This window comes from Apis laboriosa, unplaced genomic scaffold, assembly GCF_014066325.1.
Source record: "Apis laboriosa isolate Shangri-la unplaced genomic scaffold, ASM1406632v1 scaffold202_cov151, whole genome shotgun sequence".
In the NCBI taxonomy this organism is placed as follows: Eukaryota; Metazoa; Arthropoda; class Insecta; order Hymenoptera; family Apidae; genus Apis; species Apis laboriosa.
The window spans coordinates 211,007-224,026 of record NW_025222291.1 but is presented as its reverse complement, the minus strand read 5'-3'; the positions used below and the strand labels follow the sequence as shown (position 1 = coordinate 224,026).

Here is a 13,020-nt window from a genome sequence, read left to right as displayed (position 1 = left end):
GTTATTGTTTATATTTAATAAATGCATGTAAAAATTAAATTTATAAAACATAAAGGGAGAGTATTCAAGATAATTTTCGATTCCTTAAAAAAATTTCATAAATTAATTAAGATTGAGGTTATTTAATTTTTTTACATCTTTCAACTTGAATTTCTAATTGAATAATTATATATTTTTCTTAATTTTTAAGGATTCGTACTTTCAGAGATAATTATAAAACTATGTACAAATAAGTTGAGAATTGATCATCAACACCATCTTTTGAACATCAAAGATATTTCTTTAAAGATAGTAATATGGTAAATAATAAAATAGAATAAAAATTGTCAATACCATTGAATAATTTTAAAATTGAGATATCTTTAACATTCAAGAGATAGCGCTGATGATTAATTCTTATCGTGTTTGTATCTTTCTTCTATTAAAACATGAAAAAGTATTGTATGTAATACATTTTTCAAGATAATTTTCGATTCTTTAAAAAAATTTCATAAATTAATTAAGACTGAGGTTATTTAATTTTTTCATATCTTCTGATTATATATATTCTATACTTTATCTGTGTCTATATATCAAATATTTTTTACACAATCGGTTTTAAAATATAGAAAGTTAAAGTTAAATGAGTTAAAAAGAGTTTTATAAAATAAATAAATCTATCCTATATTTTGCTTATAATAGCAATTTATAATTTCTTTCCTAAAATATTCTAAAATATGAATGTTATTTTATATTATTTGAAGACATGATTTTTTATTTTTATAATAGAATATTTCTTAATTTATTTTTGATTAATATTTTTACTAAATTTAGCATTATAAGATAATAATATAAAAATATAATTGTAAGTTATATATCTTATAATGTTACAATTTATATTTTACTAAAATTAATTTAAAATTTTCATTTTCAATTATAGCAATATTGTAATTTTTTTCTATTAAGTAATATTGCAATTTTATTGTATTAATAATATTAAAAATAACATTAAAATACTAAAAGGATCTTGCGTCATGAATCAAGAAAATACATCAAATATTGACTCTGTATCTTAACTCTATTTGCTTAAATTTATAATTTATATTTATATTAAGATGATAAATTTTATTTTATATCTTGTTTTTAATTCTTGTTGATAATAGATCTGTTCTACATCTCGTAGCTTAAAAAAATAATAAAAAAATTTATCTTTATGTAAAACTTTATTGAATATATATACATACGAATTAATTATTTGGTTTATCGACGGAGCACTAATGTATTTGCTTATTTAAATAGTGACTATAGAATTCAAAGAGTTTTCGGTAGATAGATACATAAGATAGATGTTATAAGGTCATTGACAATCTACTTATTATTTCGTTTAAGATATCGAGATGTACAATCCAATAGAATTCCTTCAACTATAATGACGTTTCAATGAGTAACGAATTGAACTATTGGGGGCGTTCGCTGACCATTACTGCATACTACTTGATGACTCTCGTGTGTGTTCAGCATTGTAAGAAGAAAACATTGTTTTGGATTTGTGTGCAGTAAAACTCGTCACTATACAGTAATGACGTCCCGCCTGGAAAAAGAACGTTCCAAGCAAATACAAGAGAAATGTCAAAATCTTTTGATACAGATGCTACGTGACGAAGATAACAAGTATTGTGTCGACTGCGATGCAAAAGGTTCGTGCATCAATTGTATATTTTCTAGCAATGTCTTGTCTCTGTTCAATTGATGAACCCTCATTATATTATTCACTCCTTACGAACGTTATAGAATTATATTTTTATAAGTAATGATGCATTTATGGCATCAATATTGATTTGAAAACGACCTAGTTTTGTCTACTAAGATATTATAGATTTTTAATTCTTCTATGATAAAACCTTAGATGACAGCAACTTCGAGTAAACGTCACTTTATTTTCTTAGTTTATCATTTCTTATTTTGAATATATTTTTCTATTTCTATTTTTTAATAAAAGATTTTTTATGTAAACAAAATTTTTTTATTTTATATATTTTATATTACAATAATAAATCTTTAGAACAATAACAAAATCTCTAGAATTATAACCTGAATCCTTAAATTCTTCCAAATGCTTAATTTTTAATTTGTATTATTTTATTTATTTTGATATTTAAATTCTATAAAAATAAAGTGTTATAATAATACATTCTTATATTATTGAATAAAAAAAACATATTTTTTTATATATAATAACATTTATATGTTACATAGGACCAAGATGGGCTAGTTGGAATTTAGGTATATTCTTATGTATTCGTTGTGCTGGAATACATAGAAATCTTGGAGTTCATATAAGCAAAGTTAAATCTGTTAACTTAGATACTTGGACACCAGAGCAAGTAGTGGTATGTTTATAGTTATGTCTTTATGTTTCAAATTATCAATATTTTTTGATAATTTGATAATTAATTATTGATAAAAAGTACGTATTATCAAAAATTGCATCACATTTTTATTTTATAGAGTTTACAACAAATGGGTAATTCCCGTGCACGGGCAGTATATGAAGCAAATCTTCCAGATAGTTTTCGAAGACCTCAAACAGTTTGCAGTCTTGAAAGTTTTATTCGTGCAAAGTATGAACATAAAAAATATATAGCCAGAGAGTGGGTACCACCTCCTTTACCAAAGGTAATACATTAAAATTTTAATAAAATATATTATATTCATATAGTATATATATCTTTAATCTTACAAACTTTTTTTAATAAATATATAGGTTAATTGGGATAAAGAGCTTGATGAAGAAGCAGAAAGACAACGTAGAAGGAAAAAGGAAAATTCTAAAACATCTAATAATCAAGCTATACTTCCACCTGTAAAAAAGTCAGAAGTAGTGCCTCAATTGCCAAAACCTAAAAGTTCTATTAGTCCTAAACTTAATAGAGCAAATAATTCTGCAACCCTAGATTTACTAGGCTTAGGTATATTTTTTTTAAATATATACTTCATTATTAATATATAAAATAATATATAAAATATTTATATTTTTTAAAAATTTTTAACAGATGCCCCGGCAACAAATCAAACAAATATAAATGGTGCTGGAGATGATATATTTTCTTCCTTTTTATCTGCACCTCCAGCTTCAGTAGCTTCAACAACTAATAATACTTCTAGTACAACTACAAGTGTATCAACAACAATAAGTAAAACTGAAGAAGAAAGTTTCTTTGATCAACCAGCACCATCACTTCAAGAAAAAAATAAAATGTCCAAAGATAGTATTTTAGCCTTGTATGGTACATCAAGTAATCAACAATCAACAATGTTTGGAGTTCCTGGTACATTTATTTATTCATTACTATGATCAAAATATTGATTCAATTTTTTTTATATTATTCTTATTTAGGTGGAATGTATGCTCAACAATCTACTGTTCAATATAAACAAGTACCAACTGTAGTACCATTTGGTCAACAAACTAGTTTTCCAAATCAACAAAGTTCCTTAACTCAACTTAATCAACTTTCCAACCAAATATCTATTACATCCAATCAATTACCTATCAATCAAAATCAAATTACAATGAATTCTACTCCATTAGGACCAGTGACATCAAATTCTTTAGGAAACTGTTTACATGTAGGCCAGATAAATCAGATGAATGGTGTACCCAATCCTGCCATTACAATGCAATCTCAAATGGTATATATAATATATATTAATATATTATAAGTATTATTTTATTTGTTAATACATTATTTAATTCATATATTATTAGGTAATGCAATTAGGGCAATCTAATATTAATAGTAATAATGGTTGGAGTGGAATGTTAACACAAAATCTTCAACCAGCTCCTGGTAGTAATCCTTTTTTTAATTTAACATCACAACAGCAGCAACAATCTATTGCATTTGGTTCTCAGGTATATAAATTCAAATGTGTAATATAATAATATTGAAATAATAAAAATTATAAATATATTCATATATTTCAGTTACCACAACAAATGGCACAACTTTCTTTAGGTGCCACGAGTTTTTCAAGTACATCAGGAAAATCCACTACTACTGCACTTCCCGGACAAACGCTTTCTACCAATTTGTGGCAGTAAAAGTTTTATGAATATTATTAGTTGATTGATTATTTCATTCAGTGTTGTACACTAGTGTCAAACGTTTGTTATCCAATATGATTATATTTCCATATTAGTTTGGAAATTGCTCTGGGATATAATACAACAAAGACACAAATAAGAAGTACTCAAATACTATCATTTTCGAAAAATAATTCGTGAATGCATATAGTATTTTGAGTCTAAGAGATTTCTCTTTTAAAGCTTTGCTAGCTTTCAACATTATTGTTGGAAAAATGGGAACTACAAATAAAAATGAATTTTTGACTGATTGTAAAGAGTTATTCGTGACGTACAGTATATATATTATATATTCGATGATGTAATTGTATTATTTGCTAAAATGGGTGCTTTTGTAATCATGACAAGTGTATATCAGGGTCCACTTTCATTATAGCAAAAGATTTCATTATATTTAAACAAGTACAAGCATCTTTAATATAATAATTAGTAGTTCATTTTTACTTCAAAATATACAAAAAAAAAAACAAAATATATAACAATTTTCACGAATGTAAAATTCTTTAACAAATTATATATAAAAAAACTACTTTATTTAAAAAGGAATTTGAATTATTTAAGAACAAATTTTTTTTCTAGAATAATGTTGCAAGATTTGTATGCAAAAATGTATTAAATATTTTAAATATTTGATTGCTATTTTTATGTATTATTAGTACTGAAATTGAAAAAATGATATTTTGTGTTTAAAAAATTAACTGTTGTTGTTTGTACTTGAGTAGTATGTTGTTTAGAGTGATAAATCACAATATTGATTATATATTAAAAAACATTAAGAGTTTAATATTCTTTCAAGAATAAGTCTAATTTAAGTCTAATTAATACTTTTTATTAAAATGCATTTAATATTTTTATTATTATCTTACAGAGACTTAATGAACTAAATATATTATTTACATCTTAATTATAGCATATATGATATACTATAAAAACTTGTGACTTGAAATTTATGCATTTAAAATTGAATTTTAATTTTGATTGATTGATTGATTATTATTAATTAAAACTTCATATAAAACAGAATTACATATATATTTTCATATTTTTTAAGTATAATTTGTTATATGATATTGAAATTCGACAATAATTTCTGGACATATTCGTCACGATTATGTTATTTTATTATTTTATTTTTTTTATATTATTATTTAAATTGTAGTAATCAAGTTAAACTTTCTAACTTGTTGCTGCATTGAAATATTTTAAGATATTATAAATCTGATGAGTACAAATACATGTTGTCAAAATATATAAAAATTTATAATACATAATTTATAACTATATAACTAATTTATAATATATAATTTATAAAAACCAAAATAACAATTGAACAATCAATCAATTTTAAAAAGTTTTTAATTCCATGATAGTTACATAAAATAATAATTTAAGAAATAATTATAATATAATATATTCATTATTTTTATTAAGTATATAAAAATATATTAAAAACGTGCTTAAATTCAAAACGCCATCTATTAATAGATAAATTATAATGATAACAATATTTGTTTAAAATAATTTTTTTTTAATAATTTTTATTTTTACAAAGTATATCTTACTAATTATAAACATATTTTTATATTATCTATTTTTTTATTTTATTTAATTAAACACATTGATAATTTTGCTGGATAAACAAGCCGGAAGTTGCCATTTTTATTACTGGATTGTAAAGGTTCTTTCATTTCCGTAAAACATCTCTTCTGTCCTTTCAAAGACACGTGAGACAACATGGATAAACCAGTAGTTTTGGCTCGTGTTATAAAAGTTTTGGGACGAACAGGTTCACAAGGACAATGTACGCAAGTAAAAGTCGAATTTTTGGGTGAACAAAATCGACAAATTATCAGGAATGTAAAAGGACCAGTACGAGAAGGTGATCTCTTAACCTTACTGGAATCTGAACGTGAAGCAAGAAGACTTCGATAAATAGAAGAATTTATCTCCGACACATAAAAATCTTCTATAGTGTCTGGATTCTATTTTAATACAATATTACAATTCATTCCATCAACAAAAATGAGGATCACCAATTATTCCAATAGCACAGATAAACTCAGTATGGCCAAATTTTTAATCATCTAATTTTTACATATATATGTCAATGAAGATGTTACAATCTCTGTAATAAATATTGATTAATGAGTAATCAATACCAATTTTTGCTTTATCTATTTTCATAACATATGATTTTTATTGTAATCATTAGATTACTTAATAAATTATACTGATTACCTTAATATTGTTTTTTTTTTGCGAAAAAAATTATAAATTTTAATAAACATTTAATACTTTTTTTGCATTACAGAATATTTACAATGACTTAATGTAAATCTTTTTTATAAAATTAAATTTTAAAGTATTAGTTATCATGTGTTTCATGTACAGAAAAATACATGATTCACATTTTATTCTTATATTAAAATTCAAACAATGTTTATACAATGTACATATAATAACTTAAAATAAATTGTTATATTCTCCTTCGTTTTGGTGGAGGTGTATCACGTGGACTAGAGGATGCTTTAGATGTGCAATCCACACTTTGTCTTGTTGGTCGTTTTGGACCTCTCTTTAAGCTTTCTCGGACAGAATCAGAATCTTTACGTTCCTTTTTACCATTTGAAGCTAAATAAAGAAATTATTTAATTTCTTCTAGTCTCTAAAAATCATTTAAAAATATCAAAAATATATATATATATTTTTACCTATTTCTTCAACATCATCCTTTCCTTTTGATCGTCCTTTAGGAGATTTATAATCTTTCCTAATATCTTTAATTTCTCTGAGTTTATCTTTTTTGAGTTCTATGTCTTTTACATATTTTTTAAATTCTTCCTTTTTTTTATCAATATCTTTACTTCCTTTAAGATCACGAAGAACAGTATCTTTTTTCATAATATCCTTAAAATCTTTTTCTTTCTTAAGTTCTTTAAATTTATCTCTTTGTTCTTTTAGCTTTAATTCTGGTTCTTCTCTCTTTCGAGATTTAATTGGTCCCAAAAATTCTTGTTCTGGTAAAGAAAAATCTATCTCTTGACTGGGAAATGGTAAATCTTCCATATCATCCTATAATAGTTTAAATAAATCATCAAGATTATTTTAATTGATTATAATTAATTTTTTAAAGTAATAGTAAGTACCAGAGCCATTAGATCATACATTGATTCTAAATGTTCCCAAATTGTTTTTAATGATACATCCTTGTGAATTGCAGCACGAAATTTTTCCCATATGCAAACCATGTGAAAATATTTATTAATACCTTAAAAAAAATTTAACGAAATCTAATTAAATCTTCTTTTATATAAAATTAGATATTTTATATAATATTAAATATTTATTTTTTTTTTGTTTCATCGATGTAAATATAACCTAGAACAATGTTATTATATGAATCTAAATCTTACCAACGGGTTTATGACCATTCATAGCAAAGAATAATTGAATTTCATTTTCAATATTCCATTCTATTTCGTCAGTAGAAGTATCCGTTTGCTTTTCTTTAACTGCCATTGTTTATATTCATAAAATTATATGATGTACCAATTTTATAACACCCACATACTTTAGTTAATAGCACTGCAAGCAGTGTAGCCAAATGCTCTAATCCTGATAGTTTTGGAAATGACATGTCATTATTATTTTAAAAAAATAGAATGAATGAATTGAATTAATATAAACAATTTATTTTTACTAAACTAAAACTAATTATTAAAATAATTATAAAGACGATAATTATTATCAAACCATAATAATTTATAAAAACATAAAAATAATATTTATTTTGGTATTTGGTATGTATAAAAAATTAGTATATAAAAATATGCATAAAAATTTAATATATATATTAAAGTTAATACTATTATTAATAATATTTTTATATTTTTATATTTTAGATTTAACTCCACAGTATCATATTGAAATAAATCCATCATTTTTATATTAATAATATACAATATGCATGAAAGTATAGATGACATATGTAAAGCTATTGATGAAAATTTATTGCGTAATTTAGAGCTAATAGAAGAAAAAATTAATATCAATGTCCAAATGGAAAAAATATTGCGTGATGGTTACATTGAATTAGCTAAAGCCAAATACATACGTGGTAAAGAAAGTATAAGTGTTTTACAGATTCCAGTTGATGATGACAGAGTAGTTACATTATTTGAATTAGAAACAAAATTAACTGAGGAAACTGGAAAAATAATTCCAAATTTTGACATAAGTTTAAAAAAGTTAGATAAAATTGAAAATGAGATTCAAGATCCTATAAAATGGTTTGGAGTATTGGTCCCACAGAGTTTACGAATTGCACAAAAACGTTTTCAAGAATCTCTTTATCTTATTGTAAGAGCAGCAAATATACAAGCAGAAATTACTTCTGTAGTAGACAAATTACAATCTTTATATTTTTTAAAACATACTTCTTGTTCAACAAATGTCAGTAAAAAATAAAAATTATACAAATTTTATTGTTTTATTTTGTTTTATTATATATTATTATTTTTATAAAAAAAATTTATATCATAAGTATCTTTGTACAACAATTTATATTATATCAACTATTTACAATTAATTAAAAATGAATTAATGAAAATACATGTAACAAATTTCATTATCCAATAATTTCATTTATTTTGTATTTGTAAAGAATTTCTACTATTGGTCAATTATAGTTATTTATTAAGAAATGTTGGCATGACTAAATAAGTCTTAAAGAAATTCCCGCCAATTCATACATACTTTTTAGTTTAAGCTTAAAGTAAAAAGAAAGAAGAATTATTCTTATTAATAAGTATTTTTATTTACGGACTTGTTTGATTGTCGCTATATTTCGATATAATGGTAAGATATTAAAAACATTATAATTTTTAAATTTGTAAAATATAATTTATATTTATAAGAAAAAACATTATTTATATTTATATTTAAATCAATTATTTTAAAATATAATATTGATAAATAAATTAAAAAAATTTTATTTTTTACTTTAATTTAATTTAATTTTCATTGATTTCTTCAATCATTTTTTATATAAAATATATATATATTTATATATATATGTTTATTAGGATTCTAGTCCAGCACGTTCTGATAGACATACAGAAGCAATGACATCTCCTGCACCAGAAATAGATGAACCATTTGAAGATGAATCTGATTTACTTGGCAATGACAATGATGTTAATCAGGAAGAAGAAGAAGAAGGGGAGGAATTATTTGGGGATAATATGGAAGCGTAAATTTTTATTTTTATTATTTATTTATATTATTTTTTTATTATATAAAAATACTATATAATATGAAATTTGATTTAATATTTTAGTGATTATCGTCCTATGCCAGAATTAGATAGATATGATCCAGATGTAGTAGATGATGAGGATTATTCAGAAATGTCTCAAGGAGAACGTGCAGCTGCTGAAGCTGCTATGCATAAAAGAGATCGGGCAGCAGGCATTATCAGAGATGATAGATATTTACTTTATGGTATTTTTTTAGTTTTATAATGATAATAAATATATTTTTTCAAATATAATATATATTTTTACATATTTAAGATGAAAGTGATGAAGAAGAAATGCAAACTCGTAAAAGACGTATGGCTGAAAAAGCAGCAGTAGGTGAAATTGAAGACACAGAAGTAAGATTCTTATCTGCTATCATATATCACTTATTTTATTATTACATAACAATATTTTATCTGTATATTTATTTTTATATTTTATTTATTTACAGATGATTGAATCTATTGAAAATTTAGAAGATACTAAGGGTCATTCAGTTAAAGAATGGGTGTCTATGTTAGGACCCAAAACTGAAATTTCTAATCGTTTTAAAAGTTTTCTTCGTACACATACTAATTCAAAAGGACAATACATGTATAAAGAACGAATTCGTCATATGTGCGAGAGTAATCAAGTATATTTTCTATTATTAATTCTCTAATAATAATCATATTAAGATATAAAAAAAATTTGTTATTTTTTAATAGTCTAGCTTTATTGTGGAATTCCCTATACTTGCTAGTAAAGAACATGTATTGGCATATTTTTTACCAGAAGCACCGTTTCAAATGTTAGAAATATTTGATGAAGTAGCAAAAGAATTGGTATTAACTATATTTCCTAGTTATGAAAGAGTTACAAGTGAGATTCATGTTAGAATATCAGAATTACCATTGATAGAAGAAATTCGTACATTTAGGTAAAATATAGTTATTTATATTTTTTTATAAAGTATATTATTTTATAAGAAATAATATATAATATAATATAATAAAAATTAGGAAATTACATTTAAATCAACTAGTCCGTACTCTAGGAGTTGTTACTGCAACAACAGGAGTATTACCACAATTGTCTGTTGTAAAATATGATTGTACAAAATGTGGATATATACTTGGTCCTTTTGTACAAAATCAAAATACTGAAGTTAAACCTGGTTCATGTCCTGAATGTCAAAGCATTGGACCCTTCATGGTATATATTATATTATTTATATATTTATTAAATTTATTTTGTATATTTATATTTATATTAATTACAGATTAATATGGAGCAAACAATATATAGAAATTATCAAAAAATTACGATTCAAGAATCACCAGGCAAAATTCCTGCAGGAAGAATTCCTAGAAGTAAAGAATGTATTCTTTTATCAGATCTCTGTGATCGTTGTAAACCTGGGGATGAAGTAGATGTTACAGCTATTTATACAAATAATTATGATGGTTCTTTGAATACAGAACAAGTAAAAGTTATTTAATATGCTTATTTTAAAAAATGTTATGTTAATTACTTAATATTTATTTATTATTTAAGGGTTTTCCAGTATTTGCAACGGTTCTTCTTGCTAATCATTTACAAGTAAAAGATTCTAAAGAAATTGTAGAATCTTTGACTGAAGAAGATGTTTCTAGTATTATTGGTTTAAGCAAAGATCATCAAATTACTGATCGCATTATTGCAAGTATTGCTCCTTCAATTTATGGTCATGAATATACAAAGAGAGCTTTAGCATTAGCAATATTTGGAGGAGAGCCAAAAAATCCTGGTATTTTCATTTTCAATATTGCTTTCTACATATTTTTTTCTATATAATAATTTATACAAAATTCTTATAATTTAGGTAACAAGCATAAAGTCAGAGGAGATATCAATGTGTTATTATGTGGAGATCCAGGAACAGCTAAATCTCAATTCTTAAAATATGTTGAAAAAATTGCACCAAGATCAGTATTTACAACAGGTCAAGGAGCTTCAGCTGTAGGATTAACTGCTTTTGTAAGAAAATCACCAACAACTCGTGAGTGGACATTAGAAGCTGGTGCCTTAGTTCTTGCTGATCATGGAATTTGTCTTATTGATGAATTTGATAAGGTACATTTTGTAAAATATTTATGATAGAATATAAACATTATGTTTTATATTATATTTTTAGATGAATGATCAAGATAGAACATCTATTCATGAAGCTATGGAACAACAAAGTATTTCCATTTCAAAAGTTGGAATTGTTACATCACTTAATGCTAGATGTTCAGTAATAGCTGCATCTAATCCCATTGGAGGAAGATATGATGCTAGTATGACATTTTCAGAAAATGTAAGATACATGAATATAAAAAAAAAAATATATTAAATTTATATTTTTATACTTTTTTTCTTTTTTTATTTAGGTAGATTTATCAGAACCAATTTTATCTCGTTTTGATATTCTTTGTGTGGTAAAAGATGAAATAGATCCTATGCAAGATCGACATTTGGCTAAATTTGTTGTAAACTCTCATATAAAACATCATCCAACAAATGCAGGAAAAGTAATATCTACTATAGATAATACAAATGATATATCTATTCCACAAGATCTTTTAAAAAAATATATAGTTTATGCACGACAAAACATTCATCCTAAATTAACGAATATTGATCAAGATAAAGTAGCAAAATTATACAGTCAATTAAGACAAGAAAGTTTGGTAAGTTAGAAATATTTATGTAGTATTTATAAAAATTCTTAGAAATATATATTCTAACGATTAATAGGCCACTGGAAGTTTACCAATTACCGTACGACACATAGAAAGTATTATACGTATGGCTGAAGCAAGTGCTAAAATGCATTTGCGTGATCATGTTCAAGAAACTGATATCAATCTTGCCATTAGAATGATGCTTGATAGTTTTGTTGATACACAAAAATATTCAGTAATGAAAAGTATGCGCCAAGTAAGTACAAAATATTGCAAATATAATAAATATAATATAATAAATACAACATATACAATTTTATTGAAATTGTAACAAATGTTTTATTATTTTTTAGACCTTCCAGAAATATTTATCATTCCAGAAAAATCATACTGAACTTTTATATTATATACTTAGACAGCTTACATTAGATACTTTAGCGTTTCAAAAAGCTATTCGCGGAAATCGTATTACAACAATTGAAATTTCGGAAAAAGATCTATTAGATCGGGTATAAATTATTTATTTATTTTATAAATTTGTAAATTTCAATAATTAAAGTCTTTCTTTTCTTTTAGGCTAAACAAATCGATATACACAATCTTCAACCATTTTATGAAAGTGATATTTTCAAATCAAATAATTTTATTTATGATTCAAAAAGAAAAGTAATAATACAAACACTTCCTGAAACTATTGATGACTGAAAAAACACTAAAAATAATTAGGAATGCAATCATAATTTTATTTACAACATGATATTGTTCATCATATTAACATAATTTTTACAATGAATTATATTTTGATATATTAGTTCAATAAAAAATTAATTTGTTTTACTAAATTTTATAACACTTATATTTCTTGATTTTATATAAGTAAATACTTTCTAATTTATGAAAATGTTCT

At 23.9% G+C, this 13,020-nt stretch overlaps 4 protein-coding genes across 4 annotated transcripts; 3 read left to right on the top strand and 1 right to left on the bottom strand.

Annotated features, from left to right (window-relative positions):
• Positions 1 to 1,431: 1,431 nt before the first annotated feature.
• On the top strand, positions 1,432 to 4,757 carry LOC122712495 (stromal membrane-associated protein 1). The gene is made up of 8 exons (XM_043932219.1): positions 1,432 to 1,676; positions 2,236 to 2,369; positions 2,488 to 2,655; positions 2,744 to 2,948; positions 3,033 to 3,308; positions 3,377 to 3,672; positions 3,749 to 3,895; positions 3,968 to 4,757. Exons 1-8 carry the CDS (start codon positions 1,559 to 1,561, stop codon positions 4,082 to 4,084), a joined length of 1,461 nt encoding a protein of 486 aa, XP_043788154.1. The 5' UTR covers positions 1,432 to 1,558; the 3' UTR covers positions 4,085 to 4,757.
• Positions 4,758 to 6,072: 1,315 nt separating this feature from the next.
• Positions 6,073 to 8,378, bottom strand: LOC122712560 (MRG/MORF4L-binding protein). Its single transcript, XM_043932287.1, has 5 exons — positions 8,241 to 8,378; positions 7,540 to 7,741; positions 7,273 to 7,394; positions 6,838 to 7,198; positions 6,073 to 6,757 (listed from the first exon to the last, which is right to left on the bottom strand). The coding sequence occupies exons 2-5, from the start codon at positions 7,643 to 7,645 to the stop codon at positions 6,603 to 6,605; spliced, it is 744 nt and encodes a 247-aa protein (XP_043788222.1). The 5' UTR covers positions 7,646 to 7,741; positions 8,241 to 8,378; the 3' UTR covers positions 6,073 to 6,602.
• On the top strand, positions 7,907 to 8,610 carry LOC122712561 (coiled-coil domain-containing protein 115-like). Its single transcript, XM_043932288.1, has 2 exons — positions 7,907 to 7,926; positions 8,029 to 8,610. The coding sequence occupies exon 2, from the start codon at positions 8,090 to 8,092 to the stop codon at positions 8,591 to 8,593; it is 504 nt and encodes a 167-aa protein (XP_043788223.1). The 5' UTR covers positions 7,907 to 7,926; positions 8,029 to 8,089; the 3' UTR covers positions 8,594 to 8,610.
• Positions 8,611 to 8,745: 135 nt separating this feature from the next.
• LOC122712559 (DNA replication licensing factor Mcm2) lies at positions 8,746 to 12,830 on the top strand. The gene is made up of 15 exons (XM_043932286.1): positions 8,746 to 8,983; positions 9,211 to 9,377; positions 9,465 to 9,628; positions 9,700 to 9,782; positions 9,878 to 10,060; positions 10,134 to 10,345; positions 10,428 to 10,620; positions 10,688 to 10,891; positions 10,963 to 11,194; positions 11,270 to 11,520; positions 11,582 to 11,746; positions 11,820 to 12,119; positions 12,187 to 12,369; positions 12,467 to 12,622; positions 12,690 to 12,830. Exons 1-15 carry the CDS (start codon positions 8,981 to 8,983, stop codon positions 12,816 to 12,818), a joined length of 2,625 nt encoding a protein of 874 aa, XP_043788221.1. The 5' UTR covers positions 8,746 to 8,980; the 3' UTR covers positions 12,819 to 12,830.
• Positions 12,831 to 13,020: the final 190 nt, after the last annotated feature.